Here is a 23712-nt window from a genome sequence, read left to right on the forward strand (position 1 = left end):
GCCAACCAGGACATACAGTTCCTGTTTCCATTCACCTTCAGAGAGCTGAATGTGCTGAAAGAGACAAAGTACAGCTTGGTGGAACTTGTTCATCTCTTCTTCACTGAAACCAAAGAAGCAGGAATCTGCCGTTTTGAAGAATATCAGGTTGTCTTCATCTTAGACGGTCTGGATGAGTGTCGACTTCCTCTGGACTTCAACAACAACAAGATCCTGACTGATGTTACAGAGTCCGCCTCAGTGGATGTGCTGCTGACCAATCTCATCAGGGGGAATCTGCTTCCCTCTGCTCGCCTCTGGATCACCACAAGACCTGCAGCGGCCAATCAAATCCCTCCGCAGTGTGTTGGCATGGTGACAGAGGTCAGAGGATTCACAGACCTCCAGAAGGAAGAGTACTTCAGGAAGAGATTCAGAGATGCAGAGCAGGCCCAAAGAGTCATGAAACACATCAAGACCTCCAGAAGTGTCCACATCATGTGCCACATCCCAGTCTTCTGCTGGATCACTGCCACAGTTCTGGAGGACGTGTTGAAGACCAGAGAGGGAGGAGAGCTGCCCAGGACCCTGACTGAGATGTACATCTATTTCCTGGTTGTTCAGGTCAAACTGATGAACACCAAGTTGAATCAAGGACCTGCTACAGATCCACACTGGAATCCAGAGAGCAAACAGATGATCTTGTCTTTAGGAAAACTGGCTTTTGAGCAGCTGCAGAAAGGCAACCTGATCTTCTATGAATCAGACCTGACAGAGTGTGACTTGAATATCAGTGCAGCCTCAGTGTACTCAGGAGTGTTCACACAGATCTTTAGAGAGGAGAGAGGACTCTACCAGGACAAGGTGTTCTGCTTTGTCCATCTCAGCGTTCAAGAGTTTCTTGCTGCTCTTCATGTCCATCAGACCTTCTTCAATTCTGGTGTCAATCTGCTCCCTAAGAAACAAACATGGACGTCTCATGTCTTTTACGAGAGTTCAACTCAAACAGACTTCTATCAGAATGCTGTGGAGGAGGCATTACAGAGTCCAAATGGACACCTGGATTTGTTCCTTCGTTTCCTCCTTGGTCTTTCACTGAAGACCAATCAGAAACTCCTTGGATTGGTGACTCAGGAAGGACCTCACTCAGGGACCTATCAGGAAATGATTGGATTCATCAAGGAGAAGATCAGTGACAACTTGTCTCCAGAGAAAAACATCAATCTGTTCCACTGTTTGAATGAACTCAGAGATCATTCACTCGTGGAACAGATCCAACAGCAGCTGAGATCAGGATGTCTCTCAGAAGATCATCTTTCTCCTGCTCACTGGTCGGCTCTGGTCTTCATCCTACTCTCATCTGATGAAGATCTGGACGTGTTTGATCTGAAGAAATACTCTGCTTCAGAGGAGGCTCTTCTGAGGTTCATGCCAGTGGTCGAGGCTTCATATAAATCTCAGTAAGTGGATGAAATGCTGAGTTTGTGAGGAATTTCAATTTCCTTTTATAAAGCCAGATGAATCCAAATATGAATAATCAAAGGCATTTGTTTTTGTTGTTGATTAATTCATAGACTGAGTGGCTGTAACCTGTCAGGGAGAAGTTGTGAACGTCTGTCTTCAGTTCTCAGCTCTCAGTCCTCCAGTCTGAGACACCTGGATCTGAGTAACAACCAGCTGGAGGATTCAGGGTTATGGATTTTGTCTGCTGGACTGAAGAGTCCACATTGTCACCTGGAGACTCTCAGGTCAGAATAAAATTTGTCTGAAAATGTATAAATTCTTCATGATGAGGATTTTCCAGTTTCAAATACTTTTTAAAATAAGTTGCCTCAATTTGTTGCTTTATATTCAAGTTATGTTACTCAGTGATTCAATATGCTACGTGAAATTCGATATTTGATTTTTTTAATGTCAAGTATAATCATTCATTTATTGCATTTATTCAGACTGAGTGGCTGTAGACTGTCAGAGAGAAGTTGTGAACGTCTTTCTTCAGTTCTCAGCTCTCAGTCCTCCAGTCTGAGACACCTGGATCTGAGTAACAATAACCTGCAGGATTCAGGTCTAGAGCAGTTGTCTGCTGGACTGGAGAGTCCACATTGTGATCTGGAGATTCTCAGGTCAGAATAAAATTGTCAAAAAATGTATAACGTATTCTTAATAAGGATTTTCCAGTGTCAAATACTTTTTAAAAAATGTTGTCACAAATTTATAGCTTTACATTCAACTTTCAAGTTACTCAAAATGATTCAATGCGCTATGTAAAATTCAATATTTGACTATTTTTATGTCAAGTATAATTCTTCATTTATTGTACTTATTCAGACTGAGTGGCTGTAACCTGTCAGCGAGAAGTTGTGAACGTCTGTCTTCAGTTCTCAGCTCTCAGTCCTCCAGTCTGAGACACCTGGATCTGAGTAACAACCGGCTGGAGGATTCAGGGATAAAGCTGCTGTGTGCCGGACTGAAGAGTCCAAATTGTCACCTGGTAACTCTCAGGTAAACATATTGCCATTTGAGAAACTGAAAAAGGTCTTTGTGAAGACTATTATGGTAAATGGAATTGTATTCAAACTTCATATACACTTCTGATCTAAAATTACAACCGTACCATTACAGGTTATAATGAATTTGCTGGTCAGGATCAGTGATTTTTTTTTTTTTTTTCAAATTATGGATGCCAAAAAAAATAGAAAACTCTGAGGTCAGAATACAGCGTTTTTTTTTTTTGACAAAGATTTTTCATGAGATTATTAGCCAGTGTCATATTTTTTAAAAAGTCTCCAAATTATAATTATATTCAAAGTAACACTACTATAAGGCGATGAAATGAAAATGCTGTCTCTAATTTCTTGAAAGGTTTTGTTGGTGGTTCGCTGGCATGAATCTAATGTTACTAAATAACTTGTTGTACAAACAGCATTTCTCTCAGAGCACATTAGAATCAAGCAAAATGTTCTGGTTTCAAAAATTGAACAAAGAAAGCTATGTTAAATACACAGGTTCCACTGCTGCAACTCAACATCTTTTCAGTAGAACTGACACATTCAGGGAACTCATGCTGATGGAACCCTCTTCCCTTCCTCTTTCGTCTCGTCCCAGAAGCCCGAGTAGATTCACACAAACTGTCATCTGGAAATACCAACTATGGAGTTATTTGACAAGATTAACCAAGGAACGTGGCTGAACCAGGGCTGGGTCCTGGCTGAACAATTTGATAGATATCTTGATAGACTATCATAATCATGTAACCAATGACCTGAGACTGGAATATTTCAGACACAAAATATAACCAAAAGGTAGTTAAATGCACCCATCCTGCTCAGGTCCAGGTCCCTGTAGAACAGATCGCTAGATAGACTATCATAATTGTCTCACCAGTGCCCTGAATCTAGTTCATGTTTGTCGACACAAAATGTAACACAATGGGTTCAGGAAAACCATAATTAAAAGAAACAAGAAAACTAACATTCCACAGTCTGGTATAATTATTTAAATATCTCTTCAGGTTGATGGGCTGTAACCTGTCAAAGGGAAGTTGTGAACATCTGTCCTCAGTTCTCAGCTCTCAGTCCTCCAGTCTGAGACACCTGGATCTGAGTAACAACGACCTGCAGGATTCAGGTGTAAAGCAATTGTCTGCTGGACTGGAGAGTCCACATTGTCAACTGGAATCCCTCAGGTCAGTAAACATCTGTTTGATCTTAAGACTGCTTTATATTTTTCTATGGTTATTCTAGTCACATGATGTTCTTCAATGCCTCCTTTCCAGTCTCTCAGGTTGTCTGATCACAGAAGAAGGTTGTTCTTCTCTGGCCTCAGCTCTGAACTCCAACCCGTCCCATCTGAGACAGCTGGACCTGAGCTTCAACCATCCGGGAGACTCAGGAGTGAAGCTGCTGTCTGCTGGACTGGAGGATCCACACTGGAAGCTGGAGACGCTCATGTAAGAATTCAAGAACTTAAATCAGGGGTGTCCAGACTTTTTGTAAAGTGGGCCAGATTTGGTCAGGTGAAAACGTAGGGTGGCCAACCATTCAGCATGACATTCCTCAAACCATTACCATTGTAAATTCACAATGGCCGGAATAATCCAAATGAATTTATTCCATTGTAGTTTCATGTCATCTACGGTGGAACAAACAGAAGCAAACAAATCTGTTCCTCTCGTTTGGTCCTTAAGCTCTTACCACACGTTCATTTCATTGTCCACCCCTCTCAAAAAAGTCAGTAACTGAGCGGTGTCGGATGCATCTGTGTATTTGTCACAGGGTAACGAAAAAAAGGCCATGTACTATTGACTTCATGACAGGAGTCTTCGGGCCGGTGGAAACTTGGACTCGGGCCGGACTTTGGGCATGCCTGACTTAAATACTGCAGATGCATAAACATAAAACCACAGTTTTCAACAAGAATTAACATAAATATAGAAATATTTGATTTCAGATGTCTGAGAGGTTCTCAGTCATCCAGGTCATGGTGAATTCTTATCAAAATCTTCTTGTTGTGGCAACTGGACTTGAATTTCTTTACTTTAAGATGTGTCACCACTCGTCCACCTCATCATGCACCCTCCGAACAGCCAGGAAAGATTCACCACCAGAACTTCAGTAACTTCTGCATGAGCCTCAGTTCATGTGTTCCAACAGGTTTCACTCCTTTAACTTTACCTTTTCACACTCCAATCCAGGTAATCCAAGAAAAGTTGCTCTTGTGTCCCAACGAACGGCAGCCACGTTAGCATAGAACACCCTTCGACCAAGTTTCGGAGTTTCTGCCGATCTCCTCATACATTTAAATAACAAGCCACCATAACCTGGACCCGCCCAAAACCGTGGCAGTTAAATTTGCAAACTCTCCACAGGTCATTAGAACTGAAGAAGCCTCTCAGATGAAGTGTGAAACATCTTCAAGTGAAGAAATTCAAGTCCAGTAGCCATGTGAGATGCGGTTCTGGAATAGAATTTGCCCCCAATCCTTGAGTTTTACTTACCTGATCTAAATAAAAACACACTGCTGTGTTGATCCCTCACATCAGCAGATCCAGATATGAAGCCTTTGTTTGCAAAGCGGAAATAGTGGCTGCATTTAGGTTTCACCGCTCAAAAGGAGAAATCAGGTTTTGAAAAACAGGAGATGAGATTCTTGTGTTTCTTCCTCCAGGGTGGACCATGGTGGAGAGCACAGGTTAAAACCTGGACTGAGGAAGTGTAAGTGTGGATTTTCTCTTGATTCATGACAATTAAACACAATCAGCTTTGACTGAAACACAGAGCTGATAGTTGAGGTGTTTAGTGGTTGTTAAATCAGGACTGAAATGGGACATCATGAGTCTTTACAGAGTCACATCTCAGGGTTTCAAGGAAAATTAATCCATCTGATGACACAAATGATTTATTTTCATTTTTGTCTTATTTTCTCCATCAGATTGGTGTGAACACACACTGGATTTAAACCCTGGAATCAGACATCTCAAGCTGTGTGACAACAGGACAGTTGCAGCTGTAGAACCGCTATATGCTGATCATCCAGAGAGATTTGACCAGTGGTTTCTGCTGCCGTGTAGAAATAGTTTGACTGGTCGCTGTTACTGGGAGGTGGAGTGGAGAGGAAGTGTTGCTGTAGCAGTGAGTTACAGAGAAATCAGAAGGGAAGGATGTCAGAGGGACATTTGGTTTGGATGGAACGACCAGTCGTGGAATCTGTTCTGCTCTGCCAGTGGTTACCAAGTCCGTCACAGAAACACACTAACATTCATCTCCTCCCCTGTTGTCTCTAACAGAGTTGCAGTGTATGTAGACTGTCCTGCTGGCATTCTGTCCTTCTACAGCGTCTCTTCTGACAAACTGATTCACCTCCACACCTTCTACACCACATTTACCCAACCTCTTTATCCTGGGTTTAGAGTCGGTTCTGGTTCCTCAGTGTCTCTATGTTGTTTGCAGGAGGGAGAATTGCACTTTTGGTAAGTTGCTTTGGATAAAAGCATCTGCCAAATGATTGTAATGTAATGAAATCTATGTCGGTGGATTCTGAAGGGGCTGGAGAAGATGATGGTGTGGGCCCGGATGAGCTTCAAACCTGCCAAATCTAGGTTGATGGTGCTCAGGAAGGGGAAGGTAGAAGACAAGTTCCGCTTCAACATCGCAGGTGCAGCTATCCCTACAATATCAGAGAGGCCAGTCAAGAGTCTGGGCAAGATGTTTGATAGCTCTCTCAAAGATGCAGCATCCATAAAGACAGCTTGCGTTGAGTTGGATGTCTGGTTGAAGTCTGTGGACAAGTCCGGTCTACCTGGAAAATTCAAGGCTTGGGTCTACCAGCACGGCATCCTCCCCAGGATCCTCTGGCCGCTCCTCATCTATGCCGTCCCACTCTCCACAGTAGAAACCCTGGAGGGGAAAGTCAGTAGCCACCTCCGGAGATGGCTGGGGTTACCAAAGACCCTGAGCAGCATTGCTCTCTATGGGCGCAACAACAAACTGCAGCTGCCCTTCAAGTCCTTGGAGGAGGAGTTCAAGGTAGCCAGAGCCAGAGAGGTGGTGCTGTACAGGGATTCCAGCGATCCAAAGGTGGCTAATGCGGGAATCCAGGTAAGGACAGGCAGGAAGTGGAAGGCAGAAGAGGCTGTACAAACAGCTGAAGCTAGGCTGCGCCATAGGACTCTGGTGGGAGTCGTCACACGGGGCCGAGCTGGCCTAGGTTCCTTCCCAACCCCCCAAATGAACACCAGGGGGAAGGAGAGGAGGCGCCTGGTCCAAGAGGAGGTGAGAGCAGCTGTGGAGGAATCAAGATCGTGCAAGGCGGTGGGCATGAGACAGCAGGGAGCCTGGACAAGATGGGAAAATGCACTTGAGAGGAAAGTTACCTGGACAGAGATCTGGAAAGCTGAGCCCCATCGCATCAAATTTCTTGTCCAGGCAGTGTATGATGTGCTGCCCAGTCCATCGAACCTGCGTACTTGGGGCTTAGCGGAGTCGCCAGCCTGCCCATTGTGTTCTAAGAGAGGCACCTTAGAACACGTCTTAAGCTGCTGCACCACAGCATTAGGAGAAGGGCGCTACCGATGGAGGCATGACCAAGTCCTGAAGACCATCGCTGAGGCACTCAGCACAGGGTTGGTTTGGGCAAAGCAGTTCCGCCCTGCCAAGAACTCCATTGGCTTTGTCAGGGCTGGGGAGCAGGCGGCCACTGCCAAAGAACAACAGCAGGCACCCTGACATCTGCAAGAGACTGGCAGCTGCTAGTGGACCTTGGAAAACAGCTTAAGTTCCCTAGCCATATTGCAACCACCACCCTCCGTCCAACATCCTGGTAACATTATATCAAAATATTTATTTGATGATGTGTTGATTTTGGTAGTCCTGCAGGGATTCCTATCCTTCATTTTTTGATAGTAAAACAGTAGTTTATGATATTGTTTATTCTAGACCACTATAGCACTCTATCAAAGTCAATTTTATTGTCAATACTGCCGTATGTTTCACACATACATTTAAATTGCATTTCTTTAAGACCCACGGCACATGGGTCATTTTCTGTTATGTTACAAAAGAGTAAATAGCACATATATTGTTGAATTGTATTGTACTCCACAATAAGTATAATTTCATTGTATGATGTAACATAATGATGCACGATATTGTTTACGGTCTCAGTTGAGATGGCTTGTTATGTTGCTATGAAACAAAAAAAAGCCATCTCAACTTGGACCAATCCCCAACTCATGTACTTATATCTTATAATTTATGTACATAACTTATGAGCAGTTATGTAATTAAAACTCCCCACTGAGAAGAAATCAAGTTCATTACTGAGATCCTCCAAAGATCTTCTGACCGTTGTCATGGAGGTACCTGTAGACATTCCTGCTGGAGCAGCAAAGTGCTGCCATGAGGTTTAACATCACAAGAGCAGAGATCAAACGAAGAAAAACCGTAAGGTGTATCTGAAAGAGAAAATACACAACAAAATGAATGTTTTGGCTGTTTTCCTCATTATTTACCAACTTCCCTTTTCCAGTGAGGCATATCCAGTCTTTTCAGGAATGGCAGCATTGTGAGCAACATTCAAACATACAATTTCTCCAGCGTTTTGTTTTCTTTTCTTCCTGATGTTGCTGTCACTTGGGATCGCCGCATCCACCACTATGGCTGTTGTCAGAGCAATGAACTGATCTATGGATAATGATAATAATGAACTGATATTGATTATTGTATTCTTGTTTTTATTACTGTTTTGTCTTAGTTACATTTTATTTTGATAAACTGATTTGTGCTGATGATGCGCTCTGCTCCTCTTGATTATATAAACCTGTTTCACCTGCTGTCTGGGAGGGAAGACAGGAGAGTGGGTCATACATTTGTTGACCGCAAGTTATAAGTTCTGATCGCTGCAATTAACATTGATATTGTATTCTGCACGTCATCTTGAGTTTTTCCTTTTTTTTGCAATAAATCTACAAAATCGACATCTTCAATCTGAGCAAATATTTTGGCAGCGCATCCTTCAATTTACAAGACCCATCTGGGCCTCTCAGCGACTCTACAATTCTCCGGTTGCCACAGCAGTCATGCGTTTTTTTGTCCACCAAGATGGACTTTTTCAGGCTGGTTCACCATCACTGGTTTGTGTGGAACTGGAAGGTGGGTTGTTTATCTGTCTCATTTAATTGTGTTTCAGTCAAATGAGCTGCTCAACTGGTCTTTGAATTGTCTCTGTTGTAATGACACAATATGACCAGCAGATGTCAGAAGAACTGAGCAAATCCGGTCTTTCAGTGTGATTCACTCAGGTCTTCCTACACTCATCCACACAGAGGGCAGGGAGGGCAAATCCAACTTCCACAGATTCCACTTGCATAATTGTCCCACAATTCTCTTCTATCAGTAACAGTGAACTGTCACCACAGATAAAACAAATAACTCATCAAAACTCAAAAACTCAAGTCAGTTTTTGCTGGTGTTTGGATACTTTGTTGGCAAATTTTTATTAATTATTTTCTGTTTTACATCATCTATTACAGCTTGTTGGGTAATCTAGTGCGTTCTCAATAATTTTTCCAATTATTCGGTCATCAGGGTGTATTTCCCTGATTTAAAAAAAAAACAAACATTTAAGAGCTCTTGTCAAAAACATCTTTGTGGTAAATGGATGAACAAGATGTTTTTTTTCCTTTGAAGACGTCTGAAGACGAAATTTAAAATTTTGACAAGAATTAACCATGACTTGGATGATTGACAACCTCCACAGACAATATTCAAGAGTATTGTCTGTGCAAACCTTTACCGTATTTTGCAGACCACGAGGCACAATATCAATGAACCGGTCTATTTTCATTCATAAGGCGCACCAAGTTACAAGGCGCATGACAAAACATACGGTATAGAAAGTGACACAAAACAGTCACTTTAGTCGAACTTCATTCATCTCCAAACAACCCAACCTGCAAAAACTCATTTCGTGGAGATCTTGTGCAGCCGCCCCCCCACACACACATATACATGCACACAACAAAGGTTTCTTATAAATAAAACAAATACAAATGCTGCTTGCTCTGCAGACTTGAGCAACTTCCCTGACACTTCAATGACAGTGTGAATTAATTTGTTGATTTTACAAGACATCAGGTTGCAAACAGTACACCACGCCACACTGTCATTATTTTTCATCCTTATGGGTTTGTGTAATGGGAGGTGTAGTGGGTTTTATATTTTTGGTTTTTGGAGCACGCTGCCTCTGCCATCTTGCAGGCTACACTGACTAAACTGACAACTTTGTTCCCCGAGAAAATAAATAAAAGCCCGTCCTCACTGAAAGTTTATTTGCTCATTTTTCTGAGTAAACCAATCAGGATGCTCTCTGTTTAGCAGGCGCTATGAACAGAAACACACACACAGTTCCACACGCACGCATCGTCTCTCTCACTCTCAATCTTGTGTGTGTGTGCATTCTAAGATGCGTATTAGATGCCCGTGATAGCGGATGCCTGAAGTGAATGTGAAGTTGGAACAACGTTGTCTTCATGCTCTACATAATTAGTTGTCCAACATTGTCTGACGTTGCAATCTATATTCAACCAAGGACAGACTTTAATGGGTTAAAGAGCCCTGTCAGGTGGGAATGGTCCGACAATCAATCAAGCTGACAACTTCATCACTTACCAAAGTCGCACAAAAACATTTTGACGGGTGTTTGAGCGCAGTGTACCACATAAAATTGGTCAGGTCAGTAAGCACAACAAGAATTTGCAAAAGAGGCGCACAGCCGATTTTTGAGAAAATTTAAGGATTTTAAATGCGCCTTATAGTGCGAAAAATACGATATATGTATATAAACATATATGTATATAAATGGCATATAATAATAATGGGGAAAAAAGAAAACAAGTTTTTTTTATATATTTAAATTATCCGATAACTGCAAACGTCACATGTCATGAAGTCATTCAAGAGGCTTGTACTCCAGCACCTGACAGACTGGCTGTCTGCTTCCCTGGACCCTCTGTAGTTTGCGTTCAGACAGCTCATGGGTGTGGAGGATACACTGTGAGACTTTCTTCACTTTCTTTGATTTCTCCAGCGCCTTCAATAGCATCCACCCACCCTCCTTAAGGACAAACTTCTGAGTATTCAACCTCACACTGACATCACTGCCTGGATCCTGGCCTGGATCCTGGACTACCTCACAGGACGGCCACAGTATGTCAGGGTGGATGGCTGTGTTTCCAAGGCCGTGGTGTGCAGCACAGGAGTGCCCCAAGGTACCATCCTGTCTCCATTCCTCCTCACCCTCTTCACCTCCGACTTCTGGTACAACTCCACTTCCTGACGCCTTCAGAAGTTCTCCGATGACTCTTCCATTGTTTGATGCATCAACGATGACGATGAGGAGGAGTACAGATGACTAATCGTGAGTTTTGATGAGTGGAGTAACCAGAACCACCTCCTCCTCAACATCTCCAAGATCAAGGAGGTACCAAAATACCAAACCGGTATTTTGTATAGACCGGTATTTTTGATATAGAAAACCTACACAAACAATTTGGCTTGTACAATATAATACATCGGCATCCTGATAAGTGCAAGTTGCTGTGCCAGGAGGTTACCTTCCTGGGTAACCTGCTGCATCCTGCTGCATCATATCCAAGACCAAGGAGGCTGTTGTGGACTTCAGGAAGAATCTAAGGAGACAGGTACTGATCATCATCCAGGGTGAAGAGGTGGAGATAGTGAACTCCTAGAAGTACCGTGGGGTCCACGTTAACAATGGACCCTAACTGGACTGGACACACAACACAGATGCACTCTACAGAAAGGGTCAGGGCAGGATGTTCTCCCTGAGGAGACTGAGGTCATTTGGCGTCTGTAGAGGGTTCCTCAAGACCTTCTACCAGTCTATGGTAGCCAGTTCACTCTGCTTCGCTGTAGTGTGCTATACAAGTCTTTACAAGTCTGTACAAGATAGTGAGGGAAGCCCGCTAGGTGATGGGACCGTACCTGGACCATCTTCTGGCAGTGGGGAGGGTGAAGGACAAACTGGGAGCTATCCTGGACAATCCTTCCCACCCCCTGCATGACAAGCTGTGGCTGATGGGCAGCTCATTAAGCCAATGGCTCATCCCACCCCAGTGCAGAACTGAAAGCTTTAGATGCTCCTTTGGGTCCACGGCCATCAGACTTCACTCGGCCATCTATGTATTTGTCGATGTCTTTTGCTATATTTATATTCATACTTATTGACACTATAATGATCATTCTTCTGTGACAAAAGACTTTCCCCGACGGGGATGAATAAAATACTTCTTATCTTAACATAGGGTAACTTGACAGAACACGATGACTCTATTTGTCAGGTCACTTGGCTTTTTACACCAGCATACATTCTTGTATCAGTTACACCCCATTTTTTCTCTCACATGGTCATGAAACCAAGGTGACAAAGAAGTACAGAGGCTGTTGTTAAGCCATGGAAGCGTGGACTTTAAGCTGAAGTGATGCTGAAGAAATCTGCCTCCATCCTGTTGTCGCCCCAACTTGAGATCAGTCCAACCACCACTCATTGAACCCACAGGTTACAATAACTTCACACCAGATATCAAGCATAGAAGTAAGCCAGCATTGTCAACCGTCTTTGACCAGGACATGTCAAAGGCTGTCTGCCTCTGGTCCAGAGGAAAGGGAATAACTATGAGAGAAAAATCGGAATCCGGTTCGACTGGTTTTCACGTCACTCAGGAATCACATGAAAATCTAGATACCAAACACTGCAGGATTTGAAGTTATGACTTCATTCCAAGAAGACTCCAGGAGACAGCAGGACCGCAAGGGAGAGAGAGCAGCATTTGGTCTCGACATGACAGAGAAGTTTCTGCAAGTCGACCCGGAGGGAGTTCAGCGGGTGAGAATCCTGGCAGAGAAATCTGCAAAATGTCAGAACTTGATCACTTGGATCACATTTTATGATTTTTGATCTTCGGACTCTGGGGGACGTCCTGGTTCTTCACAGGAAACGTTGTTTTAAAATAGTCTGTTTATTTCTTTAAACGTCTTTGTAAACTGCAGCTTGTCAAGGGTTCTTTCTAAGTGTTTTTAGTTTAATACTGAGATTATGAAAGAAATTGTGGAAGTGATATGACTTACACGATGTGTTTTGGTGCTTTGTGTGGTTTTTAAAACCCAGTTATTGTATCTGGCTGATGAATCAGCCATTTCTTACAGAAACAAAAAAAGATATTTCAAACATGAAGACGAATTAAAATCTGCACCTACTAAAGTATAGAAGAAGAGTTGCCTTTATTGCCACATTCAGTTCTTTCGATCACACGAGGAACAACACCAGGGAGCAGTTGGGGGTTCAGTGTGTAGCTCAACAACACTTTGACAGGCTAGGAGGAACCGGGAATCGAACCAGGAATGTTCAGGTCCAAGGACGACTGCTCAAACCCCTCTGAGCCACACAGCCTCGTAAATATTCTACTTGTATCAGTGGAGGTGCCGGTTTGATAAAATCAAAATATGAATCCAGGAAGTGCCAGAACTTGTGCCACAGCATTCATTCACCCACATGAAGTTTGTTTTGACGGGATTGATGGAGGATGACGTTCCTGAACTATCAAAATAAAACAGGAAGTGAGGAGAGGAAGAAAACGAGACAGAAGATAACAGATGAAAAAGTGCAACAACAAATACAATAATGTGTGTGTGTGTGTGTGTGTGTGTGTGTGTGTGTGTGAGTGTGTGAAGGTGCAGGCTGCCATGAATGAATGTGAGGACAGAGAGGGGGGAGTCCCTGCATTTAATATCGTTCTGCATGGAGACGATGATGTCCAGACTGAAGCTCAGAGGTGAGAGGATGATCTCCAACTGTCTGTGACTGATCTCCATGTCAGAGCTCATCATTATTCACCCTCTCACTTCTGTGTGTTGAAGTCCTGAGCAGCAGCTCAGACCTGGACCTGGACCCGGATCTGGACCCAGTTGTTTGTCCCTCAGAAGTGATCGTTCGATAGGCCGGCTAATAAACTTCAAAGGTGGACGTTCCACTGATCAAAGGTCAGATTTAAAAAACGCACTCCAGACAAACAACCTTCTATGTTTGATCCTGATATTATGCTAATTTAGAATAATATTCTAAGTTTGAGTGAATTTTATCCTGATATTTCAAGGCAGGTTTTCAAATCACTTTGATAAATTATGATGACTGAGCTTGAATGAGCAAAAATCACTCTACCGTCATTATTCATCCTCTGAATCTGGTCGTGCTGAAGCCCCAAGCAGCAGCTCAAACCCGGACCTGGACCTGGATCTGGATCTGGATCTGGATCTGGACCTGGACCTGGATCTGGACCTGGACCCAGCTGTGTGTCCCTCAGAAGTGACTGTTCGATGGAGCAGCCAATAGACTTCAAAGGTGGACGTTCCACTGATCAGAGGTCAGATTTAAAAACCTAAATTGCTCGACCTCCAGACAAACTGCCCTCTATGTTTTGTTCTATATTCTATGATATGTATATTACTAACTCTCTCATGATCTTATGACTGTTTATCACTCATGTTGCAATTTTCAATTTCAAATACAAATTCTCAGTTTCTGACCAGTTCGCATTTCATCCGATGGATCCGTGTAGAAAATATGACATACTTTACAGGACAGGTCCTTCCCTTTTCGTCACCTGGCGCCTCCTGATGTCCAGAGAGTGATGTTACATTCTGTGGAAAGATCAGTTATTTTCGGCCACAAAGAATGTTTCAAATTTGTTAAAGTGTTTAAGCTTTCAGTGGTCAGATACATTTATTGCATTTACTGATGGAGTGATTCTATCAGGATGTAGAAGAAGTTAAATTTGTGACAAATAGACAGTGAGGTGTTAAACCAACATGAGTTTTATGTTTGGGACAATTTGGGAAATGGCTATTACTCTTTTCCTGACTCTACATGTAGAGTGATGTTTGGATGGTATGCAGGATATAAGATAGTAATTTTTCAAATTTTCTTGCTAATTTAATTTGGTTACACCATTTTGTGGTTTATCAATTATGATGTTCTTATTCAGCCAGGGCTGTACATACCCTTACCTTTATATTTGAGGATATAATTTTAATGCTGGTTTTTCTCTGTTTAGTTCAGACTGACTGGTTCCTCTCAGTTATTGTCAAGTTCTATAAGAGAGTTTAGAATCAAAGATACCTGGTCGGAGATGGAATAAAAGATTTGGTCCAGAAATGCTGGCTCTAGATGATCTACCAAAGGGGTTTAAGACAATTTTGTAGCACAAAGACTGTGACATTAAGTCCCAGGCTCAGGGAGTCCATTAGAATATAAAAAGTCTAATCCACCAAGGTTCAGACCCCAAAAAGAAGGCGAGAAACCAAGAAAGGAAATAAAATAAGATTTTGCTGAGAACATGAAACTGAGAAAAATGCTGGGAAATCGGATGAGGGGAGAAGTCTTCAAAATAGCAAAGTCCAGTTAATATGACAAGATTTTAACACAATACCATGTTTGATAAATAATCTAGGACAGGCCTTTTACAATAAAAAAAAAAATTAAATGGAAATGAGAACACCATTTAACCCGGATTCATTGTTCTAAGAACACACTTCCTTTAACACTGTGAGAGTCTAATTCGTGGTCTCCATCTTTTCCCCTCAGAGATGATCAGCTGAGGTCAGATGTTTACAGTGGTCCGTCTGTCCAGCAGCATCAAACACACCTGGACTCTGTACTTATGGTATGTAAATATACAAACACCACTGTCAAGCAGAGCTACTCAAGTGACCTTCTGGTCCCAACAGTGTCAGTGCTGTACTCTGTAGACCCCAAGGGTTTTCAGTGGACCGTAAAGATCTGATGGTGTTTCTACTGCTCATGTTGACCTTCAACCCTGTTCCAGCTGCTGGAGGAGAACATGATCAGCTTCGTGAGGAAGGAGATGAAGACAGTCGAGAGGCTCCTGACTACAGATTACCCAGAGAGCTACTGGAGTCAGACTGAGGACGACGAGGTGCTGGTGGGTGAAGATGAAGAGAAGAGGAAGAGCAGCAGGGAGGCCTTTCTGAAGATCACACTGCACCTCCTGAGGAGAATGAAGGAGGAGGAGCTGGCTGATCGTCTGCAGAGCAGTAAGACTGGAGATTCACCTCATCTCCATTTCAAGTATTTAGATTGTCTCTGAAACCTGGAGACATCTGGACTGGCTTCAGGTCACCTGGGGATGCTTCAGCTCTCATCAGAAAAACTGGTCCACTTTTTTTTAGAATATGAGAGAAAAAAATCAGTGACTAATAACGCAGTTTATTATCAGTATCCAAACCTGATCTTGTGACACTGGACCTGTTTTATTTGGTTCTGATCAGTTCCAGTTTGTTGTTCATCATGGTTTCATCTGAGATGCTTCATCCAAGATGAAGTCATCTTAATGTCCATTTATCCACCTCCTGGAAAGGTTGAGTTTCTGCTTGTCTATAAAGTATTTATCAGCTTCTTTCACACGTTCAGCTTTATCTTTTGGCCTTTCAAACATCTCCAGGTCATCTCCTAGGCCCAGAGCTTCACACCAGTTCAGTTTTCCTTATGTGACAAGAAGTTTCCAAGACCTGAATGACAGAAAATCACCACAATGACTCTTTCTTCTCCAGGAACTCGTGCTGCTGAGTGTCAACATGAGCTGAAGTGTAGACTGCAGAAGAACTTTCAGTGTATCTTCGAGGGGATCACCAGAGCAGGAAAGCCAACTCTTCTCAATGACATCTTCACAGAGCTCTACGTGACAGAGGGAGGGGCTGCAGGGGTCAACGATGAACATGAGGTCAGACAGATTGAAGCAGCATCCAGGAAGTCAACCAGACCAGAAACAACCATCAGACGAGAAGACCTTTTTAAAGGCTTACCAGTAAGATATGGACCAATCAGAACAGTGCTGACAAAGGGAGTGGCTGGTATTGGGAAAACAGTCCTAACACAGAAGTTCACTCTGGACTGGGCTGAAGACAAAGCCAACCAGGACATACAGTTCCTGTTTCCATTCACCTTCAGAGAGCTGAATGTGCTGAAAGGGACAAAGTACAGCTTGGTGGAACTTGTTCATCTCTTCTTCACTGAAACCAAAGAAGCAGGAATCTGCCATTTTGAAGAATATCAGGTTGTCTTCATCTTAGACGGTCTGGATGAGTGTCGACTTCCTCTAGACTTCAACAACAACAAGATCCTGACTGATGTTACAGAGTCCGCCTCAGTGGATGTGCTGCTGACCAACCTCATCAGGGGGAATCTGCTTCTCTCTGCCCGCCTCTGGATCACCACAAGACCTGCAGCGGCCAATCAAATCCCTCCGCAGTGTGTTGGCATGGTGACAGAGGTCAGAGGATTCACAGACCTCCAGAAGGAAGAGTACTTTATGAAGAGATTCAGAGATGCAGAGCAGGCCCAAAGAGTCATGAAACACATCAAGACCTCCAGAAGTGTCCACATCATGTGTCACATCCCAGTCTTCTGCTGGATCACTGCCACAGTTCTGGAGGACGTGTTGAAGACCAGAGAGGGAGGAGAGCTGCCCAGGACCCTGACTGAGATGTACATCTATTTCCTGGTTGTTCAGGTCAAACTGATGAACACCAAGTTGAATCAAGGACCTGCCACAGATCCACACTGGAATCCAGAGAGCGAACGGATGATCTTGTCTTTAGGAAAACTGGCTTTTGAGCAGCTGCAGAAAGGCAACCTGATCTTCTATGAATCAGACCTGACAGAGTGTGACTTGGATATCAGTGCAGCCTCAGTGTACTCAGGAGTGTTCACACAGATCTTTAAAGAGGAGAGAGGACTCTACCAGGACAAGGTGTTCTGCTTTGTCCATCTCAGCGTTCAAGAGTTTCTTGCTGCTCTTCATGTCCATCTGACCTTCTTCAATTCTGGTATCAATCTGCTCCCCAAGAAACAAACATGGACGTTTACAGTCTTTCACATGAGTTCAAGTCAAACATACTTCTATCAGAATGCTGTGGAGGCGGCATTACAGAGTCCAAATGGACACCTGGATTTGTTCCTTCGTTTCCTCCTTGGTCTTTCACTGAAGACCAATCAGAAACTCCTTGGATTGGTGACTCAGAAAGAACCTCACTCAGGGACCAATCAGGAAACAATTGGATTCATCAAGGAGAAGATCAGAAACAACTTGTCTCCAGAGAAATCCATCAATCTGTTCCACTGTTTGAATGAACTCAGAGATCATTCACTCGTGGAACAGATCCAACAGCAGCTGAGATCAGGATGTCTCTCAGTAGATCATCTTTCTCCTGCTCATTGGTCGGCTCTGGTCTTCATCCTACTCTCATCTGATGAAGATCTGGACGTGTTTGATCTGAAGAAATACTCTGCTTCAGAGGAGGCTCTTCTGAGGTTACTGCCAGTGGTCAAGGCTTCATGTAAATCTCAGTAAGTGGATGAAATGCTGAGTTTGTGAGGAATTTCAATTTCTTTTTATAAATCCAAATGAATCCAAATATGAATAATCAAAGGCATTTGTTTTTGTTGTTGATTCTTTCATAGACTGAGTGACTGTAACCTGTCAGGGAGAAGTTGTGAATGTCTGTCTTCAGTTTTCAGCTCTCAGTCCTCCAGTCTGAGACACTTGGATCTGAGTAACAACAACCTGCAGGATTCAGGTCTAGAGCAGTTGTCTGCTGGACTGGAGAGTCCACATTGTCATCTGGAGACTCTGAGGTCAGAATAAAATTTGCCTGAAAATGTGTAAATTCTTCTTGATTAGTATTTTCCAGTGTCAAATACTTTTAAAATAAGTTGCCACAAATTTGTTGCTTTATATTAAAGTTATGTTCCTCAGTGATTCAATATGCTACGTGAAATTCGATATTTGATAATTTTCATGTCAAGTATAATCATTCATTTATTGTATTTATTCAGACTGAGTGGATGTAGACTGTCAGAGAGAAGTTGTGAACGTCTGTCTTCAGTTCTCAGCTCTCAGTCCTCCAGTCTGACAGAGCTGGATCTGAATAACAACGACCTGCAGGATTCAGGTCTAGAGCAGTTGTCTGCTGGACTGGAGAGTCCACATTGTCACCTGGAGATTCTCAGGTCAGAATAAAATTTGTCTAAAAATGCATGAAGTATCCTTAATAAGGATTTTCCAGTGTCAAATACTTTTTAAAAAATGTTGTCACAAATTAATAGCTTTATATTCAACTTTCAAGTTACTCAAAATGATTCAATGCACTATGTAAAATTCAACATATGACTATTTTTATGTCAAGTATAATTATTCATTTATTCTATTTATTCAGACTGAGTGGCTGTAAACTGTCAGAGAGAAGTTGTGAACGTCTGTCTTCAGTTCTCAGCTCTCAGTCCTCCAGTCTGAGACACCTGGATCTGAGTTACAACCAGCTGGAGGATTCAGGGATAAAGCTGCTGTGTGTCGGACTTCAGAGTTCAAATTGTGTCCTGGTAACTCTCAGGTAAACATATTGCCATTTGAGAAACTGAAAAAGGTCTTTGTGAAGACTATTATGGTAAATGGAATTGTATTCAAACTTCATATACACTTCTGATTGAAATTTTGCAACCATAACATTTATAGGTTATACTGAATTTGCTGGTCAGGTCAGTGATTTTTTTTTCAAATGATGGATGCCAAAATAGATAGAAAACTCTGAGGTCAGAATATTGCAGGTTTTTTTTAACATGACAAAGGTTTTTCATGAGATTATAAGCCAGTGTCATATTTTTTAAAAAAGTCTCCAAATTATTATTATATTCACAGTAGCATTACTATAAGGGGATCAAATGAAAATACTGTCTCTAATTACTTGAACGTGTTCATGTGAAATTAAGTATCTGCACTTATAAGTGAAGTTTTACCTCTAGTTTGCATTGTGTTTCTATGGCATGAATCGAACTAAACTAAATAACTTGTTGTACAAACAGCATTTCTCTCAGAGCACATTAAAATCAAGCAACATGTTCTGGCTACAAAAATTGATCAAAGAAAGCCACGTTAAATACACTGGTTCCTCTGCTGCAACTCAACATCTTTTCAGTAGAACTGACACATTCAGGGAACTCATGCTGATGGAACCCTCTTCCCTTCCTCTTTCGTCTCGTCCCAGAAGCCCGAGTAGATTCACACAAACTGTCATCTGGAAATACCAATTATGGAGTTATGTGACAGAATTAGCCAAGGAACGTAGCTGAAACAGGGCTGGGTCCTGGCTGAACAATTTGACAGATATCTTGAGAGACTATCATAATCATGTCACCAATGACCTGAGACTGGAATAGCTCAGACAAAAAATATATAAAAAAAGTAGTTTAATGTGCCCATCTTGCTCAGGTCCAGGTGCCTGCAGAACAGATCGCTAGATAGACTATCATAAGTGTCTCACCAGTGCCCTGAATCCAGTTTGTTTTTCCGCACAAATTGTAACGCAGTGGGTGCAGGAATACCATTATTAAGAGTAACGAGAAAACTAACATTCCACAGTCCGGTATAATTATTTAAATATCTCTTCAGGTTGATGGACTGTAACCTGTCAAAGGGAAGTTGTGAACATCTGTCCTCAGTTCTCAGCTCTCAGTCCTCCAGTCTGACAGAGCTGGATCTGAGTAACAACGACCTGCAGGATTCAGGTGTAAAGCAATTGTCTGCTGGACTGGAGAGTCCACATTGTCACCTGGAGACCCTCAGGTCAGTATACAGAAAGTGCTGCTATATATTTTTCTATGGTTATTCTAGTCACATGATGTTCTTCAATGCCTGCTTTCCAGTCTCTCAGGTTGTCTGATCACAGAAGAAGGTTGTTCTTCTCTGGCCTCAGCTCTGAACTCCAACCCGTCCCATCTGAGACAGCTGGACCTGAGCTTCAACCATCCAGGAGACTCAGGAGTGAAGCTGCTGTCTGCTGGACTGGAGGATCCACACTGGAGGCTGGAGACGCTCATGTAAGAATTCAAAAACTTAAATCAGGGGTGTCCAGACTTTTTGTAAAGTGGGCCAGATTTGGTCAGGTGAAAACGTAGGGGGGCAACCATTCAGCATGACATTCCTCAAACCATTACCATTGTAAATGCACATGTAAATATGTAACCATATCACTTTGCTGTCTCCAGCTAGGTCGACATTGCAAATGAGAAGCTGTTGTCGATTGCATTTCCAGGGTAGTTAAATGGAGCGAATATAATTAATAGCCTTTATCCCCGGTTTCATAACGTGATCATATCTCAGATGTTTGGCACATAGAACCTGTTGGTGAATAATACAGTGGCGTTTTATAGCTTTGCCTCCTTCATCGCTAACTTTTTACAGACTAGCGTTGATAGCCCACTTTGCTCACCAACCATGGAAGGTGCGCCGTCCGGAATAATCCCAGTGATTTTATTCCATTGTAGTTTCATGTCATCTACGGTGGAACAAACAGAAGCAAACAATTCTGTTCCTCTCGTTTGGTCCTTAAGGCTCTGAGGGTCAGATTGCTCCTCACCCACGTTCATTTCATTGTTGTCCACCCCTCTCAAAAAAATCAGTAACTGAGCGGTGTTGGATGCATCCGTGTATTTGTCGCTGGCTAATGAAAAAAAGTCCAACTCCACTCCTTTTGCCTGTTACTGTCCCTTGATGTTAGATGACATTTCTTCAATCCTTCGTGCCACAGTGCTACAACCCAGGCTAACGTGGTCAAACTCCTGCTTTTTCTTAGGAGAAATTTTCTCCACCATTTTCATCACACAGTCTTTAATGAATTCACCCTCACTAAACGGTTTGCAGTGCTTGGCAATCAGCATTGCCACCTCGTAGCTCGACTTTGTAGAATTTTCATTTGAGTCAAGGCTCTTGTGAAAAAACACTGCTGCGCTATCAAAAGAGCTTCCGGTTGCTTCAATTTTTCAGCTCATTCGTTCGCCGTTAGCTTGTCATAGTTAGCATGTTTCATCTGGTAGTGCCTCTTAATATTGAATTCTTTGAAAACAGCCACAGTCTCTTGGCAAATTAGGCAGACACAGTTGTTTCGTATATCAGTGAAAAAATACTCCGATTTCCACTTGTCCTGGAAACGGCAGCCCTCTCTGTCAACTTATCTCTTTTTAGTTCCAGTTGCCATTTTAGAAATGGGCTAAAAGTATAGCACAGGGGGAAAAGTTCACACAGGGGTCATGCAACGAGAGTGCAGCCACGGGTCTACTGCCACCTTCTGGTGAAATATAAAAGTGTTTTTTTTGTATTTGTGTATTGTTCACGGTGGGAAACTGCTGGCGGGCCACATATTATTGATTTCATGACAGGACTCTTTGGGCCGGTGGAAATTTGGACTCGGGCCGGATTTGGCCCGGGGGCCGGACTTTGGGCATGCCTGACTTAAATACTGAAGATGCATAAACATAAACCAACAGTTTTCAACAAGAATTAACATAAATATAGAAATATTTGATTTTGGATGTCTGAAGAGGTTCTCAGTCATCCAGGTCATGGTGAATTCTTATCAAAATCTTCTTGTTGTGGCAACTGGACTTGAATTTCTTTACTTAAAGATGTTTCACCACTCGTCCACCTCATCATGCACCCTCCGAACAGCCAGGAAAGATTCACCACCAGAACCCCAGTAACTTCTGCATGAGCCTCAGATCATGTGATCCAACAGGTTTCACTCCTTTGTTTAGCTTTACCTTTTCACATTTGAATCCAGGTTATCACAGAAAAGTTGCTCTTCTGTCCCAGCGAATGACACCACCATTAGCATAAGAACCTCCTTAGATGCTCCTTAGATTTTTGTGCTGATCAACTCATACATTTAAATAACAAGTCCCCATAACCTAGACCCACCCAAAACCCTGGCAGTTAAATTCGCAAACTCTCCACAGGTCATTAGAACTGAAGAAGCCTCTCAGATGAAGTGTGAAACATCTTCCAGTGAAGAAATTCAAGTCCAGTAGCCATGTGAGATGCGGTTCTGGAATAGAATTTGCGCCAATCCTTGAGTTTTACTTATCTGATCTAAATAAAAACACACTGCTGTGTTGATCCCTCACATCAGCAGGTCCAGATATGAAGCCTTTGTTTGCAAAGCTGAAATAGTGGCTGTATTTAGGTTTCGCCACTCAAAAGGAGAAATCAGGTTTTGATAAACAGGTGATGAGATTCTTGTGTTTCTTCCTCCAGGGTGGACCATGGTGGAGAGCACAGGTTAAAACCTGGTGTGAGGAAGTGTAAGTGTGGATTTTCTCTTGATTCATGACAATTAAACACAATCAGCTCTGACTGAAACACAGAGCTGATAGTTGGGGTGTTAAGTGGCCAAATCAGGGTGAACAGTAGATGACTGACAACCTGGACATCATTCAACTTCACAGAGTCACAGCTCAGGGTTTCAAGGATAATTAATCCGCCAGATGACCCAAATGATTTATCTTCATTTTTGTCTTATATTCTCCATCAGATTGGTGTGAAAACACACTGGATTTAAACCCTGAAATCGGACATCTGAAGCTGTCTGACAACAGGACAGTGACAGCCGTGGAAGAACAACCACCAAATCCTGATCGTCCAGAGAGATTTGACCAGTGGTTTCTGCTGTCCTGTAGAAATACTTTGACTGGTCGCTGTTACTGGGAGGTGGAGTGGAGAGGAAGTGTTGCTGTAGCAGTGAGTTACAGAGAAATCAGAAGGGAAGGATGTCAGAGGGACATTTGGTTTGGATGGAACGACCAGTCGTGGAATCTGTTCTGCTCTGCCAGTGGTTACCAAAAGCGTCACCAAAACACATTAACATTCATCTCCTCCCCTGTTGTCTCTAACAGAGTTGCAGTGTATGTAGACTGTCCTGCTGGCATTCTGTCCTTCTACAGCGTCTCCCATGACAAAATGATTCACCTCCACACCTTCCACACCACATTTACCCAACCTCTTTATCCTGGGTTTAGAGTCGGTTCTGGTTCCTCAGTGTCTCTATGTTGTTTGCAGGAGGGAGAGTCTTCACTCTGAACATCAGTCTTGCAACTCAGCTGTTAGGTCCCAACACTCAGTATGAATGCTGTCTTTTTCGGTATCTCGACCAGAACACATGCGGTTGTCAAGTTTAGCTGATATTGTGTTGTATGTATCACTGAAGTGACAAAATTAAGGGCTTCCTTCTTTTTTCATTTTAGAAAGTATAAACTATCAACATCCTAGTAACATTATATCAAAATATTTATTTGATGATTTGTTGATTTTGGTAA

At 42.6% G+C, this 23712-nt stretch overlaps 1 protein-coding gene across 1 annotated transcript; it reads left to right on the top strand.

Moving 5' to 3' along the window:
• Window positions 1-310: 310 nt before the first annotated feature.
• LOC147227001 (uncharacterized) lies at window positions 311-23650 on the top strand. The gene is given in 18 exon segments (XM_086159975.1): window positions 311-1439; window positions 1554-1752; window positions 1849-2102; window positions 2308-2481; window positions 3491-3664; window positions 3755-3928; window positions 5146-5169; window positions 15136-15214; window positions 15377-15605; window positions 16122-17916; window positions 18031-18204; window positions 18406-18579; window positions 18626-18709; window positions 18711-18959; window positions 20015-20188; window positions 20269-20442; window positions 22655-22701; window positions 22932-23650. Coding segments are annotated over 18 exon segments (5811 nt in total). The 5' UTR covers window positions 311-351; the 3' UTR covers window positions 23477-23650.
• The last annotated feature ends 62 nt before the right edge of the window (window positions 23651-23712 follow it).

Source organism: Fistularia commersonii, chromosome 14 (genome assembly GCF_037954325.1).
Source record: "Fistularia commersonii isolate RoL2024-O1a breed Wild chromosome 14, RoL_Fcom_v1.0, whole genome shotgun sequence".
Taxonomy (NCBI): domain Eukaryota; kingdom Metazoa; phylum Chordata; class Actinopteri; order Syngnathiformes; family Fistulariidae; genus Fistularia; species Fistularia commersonii.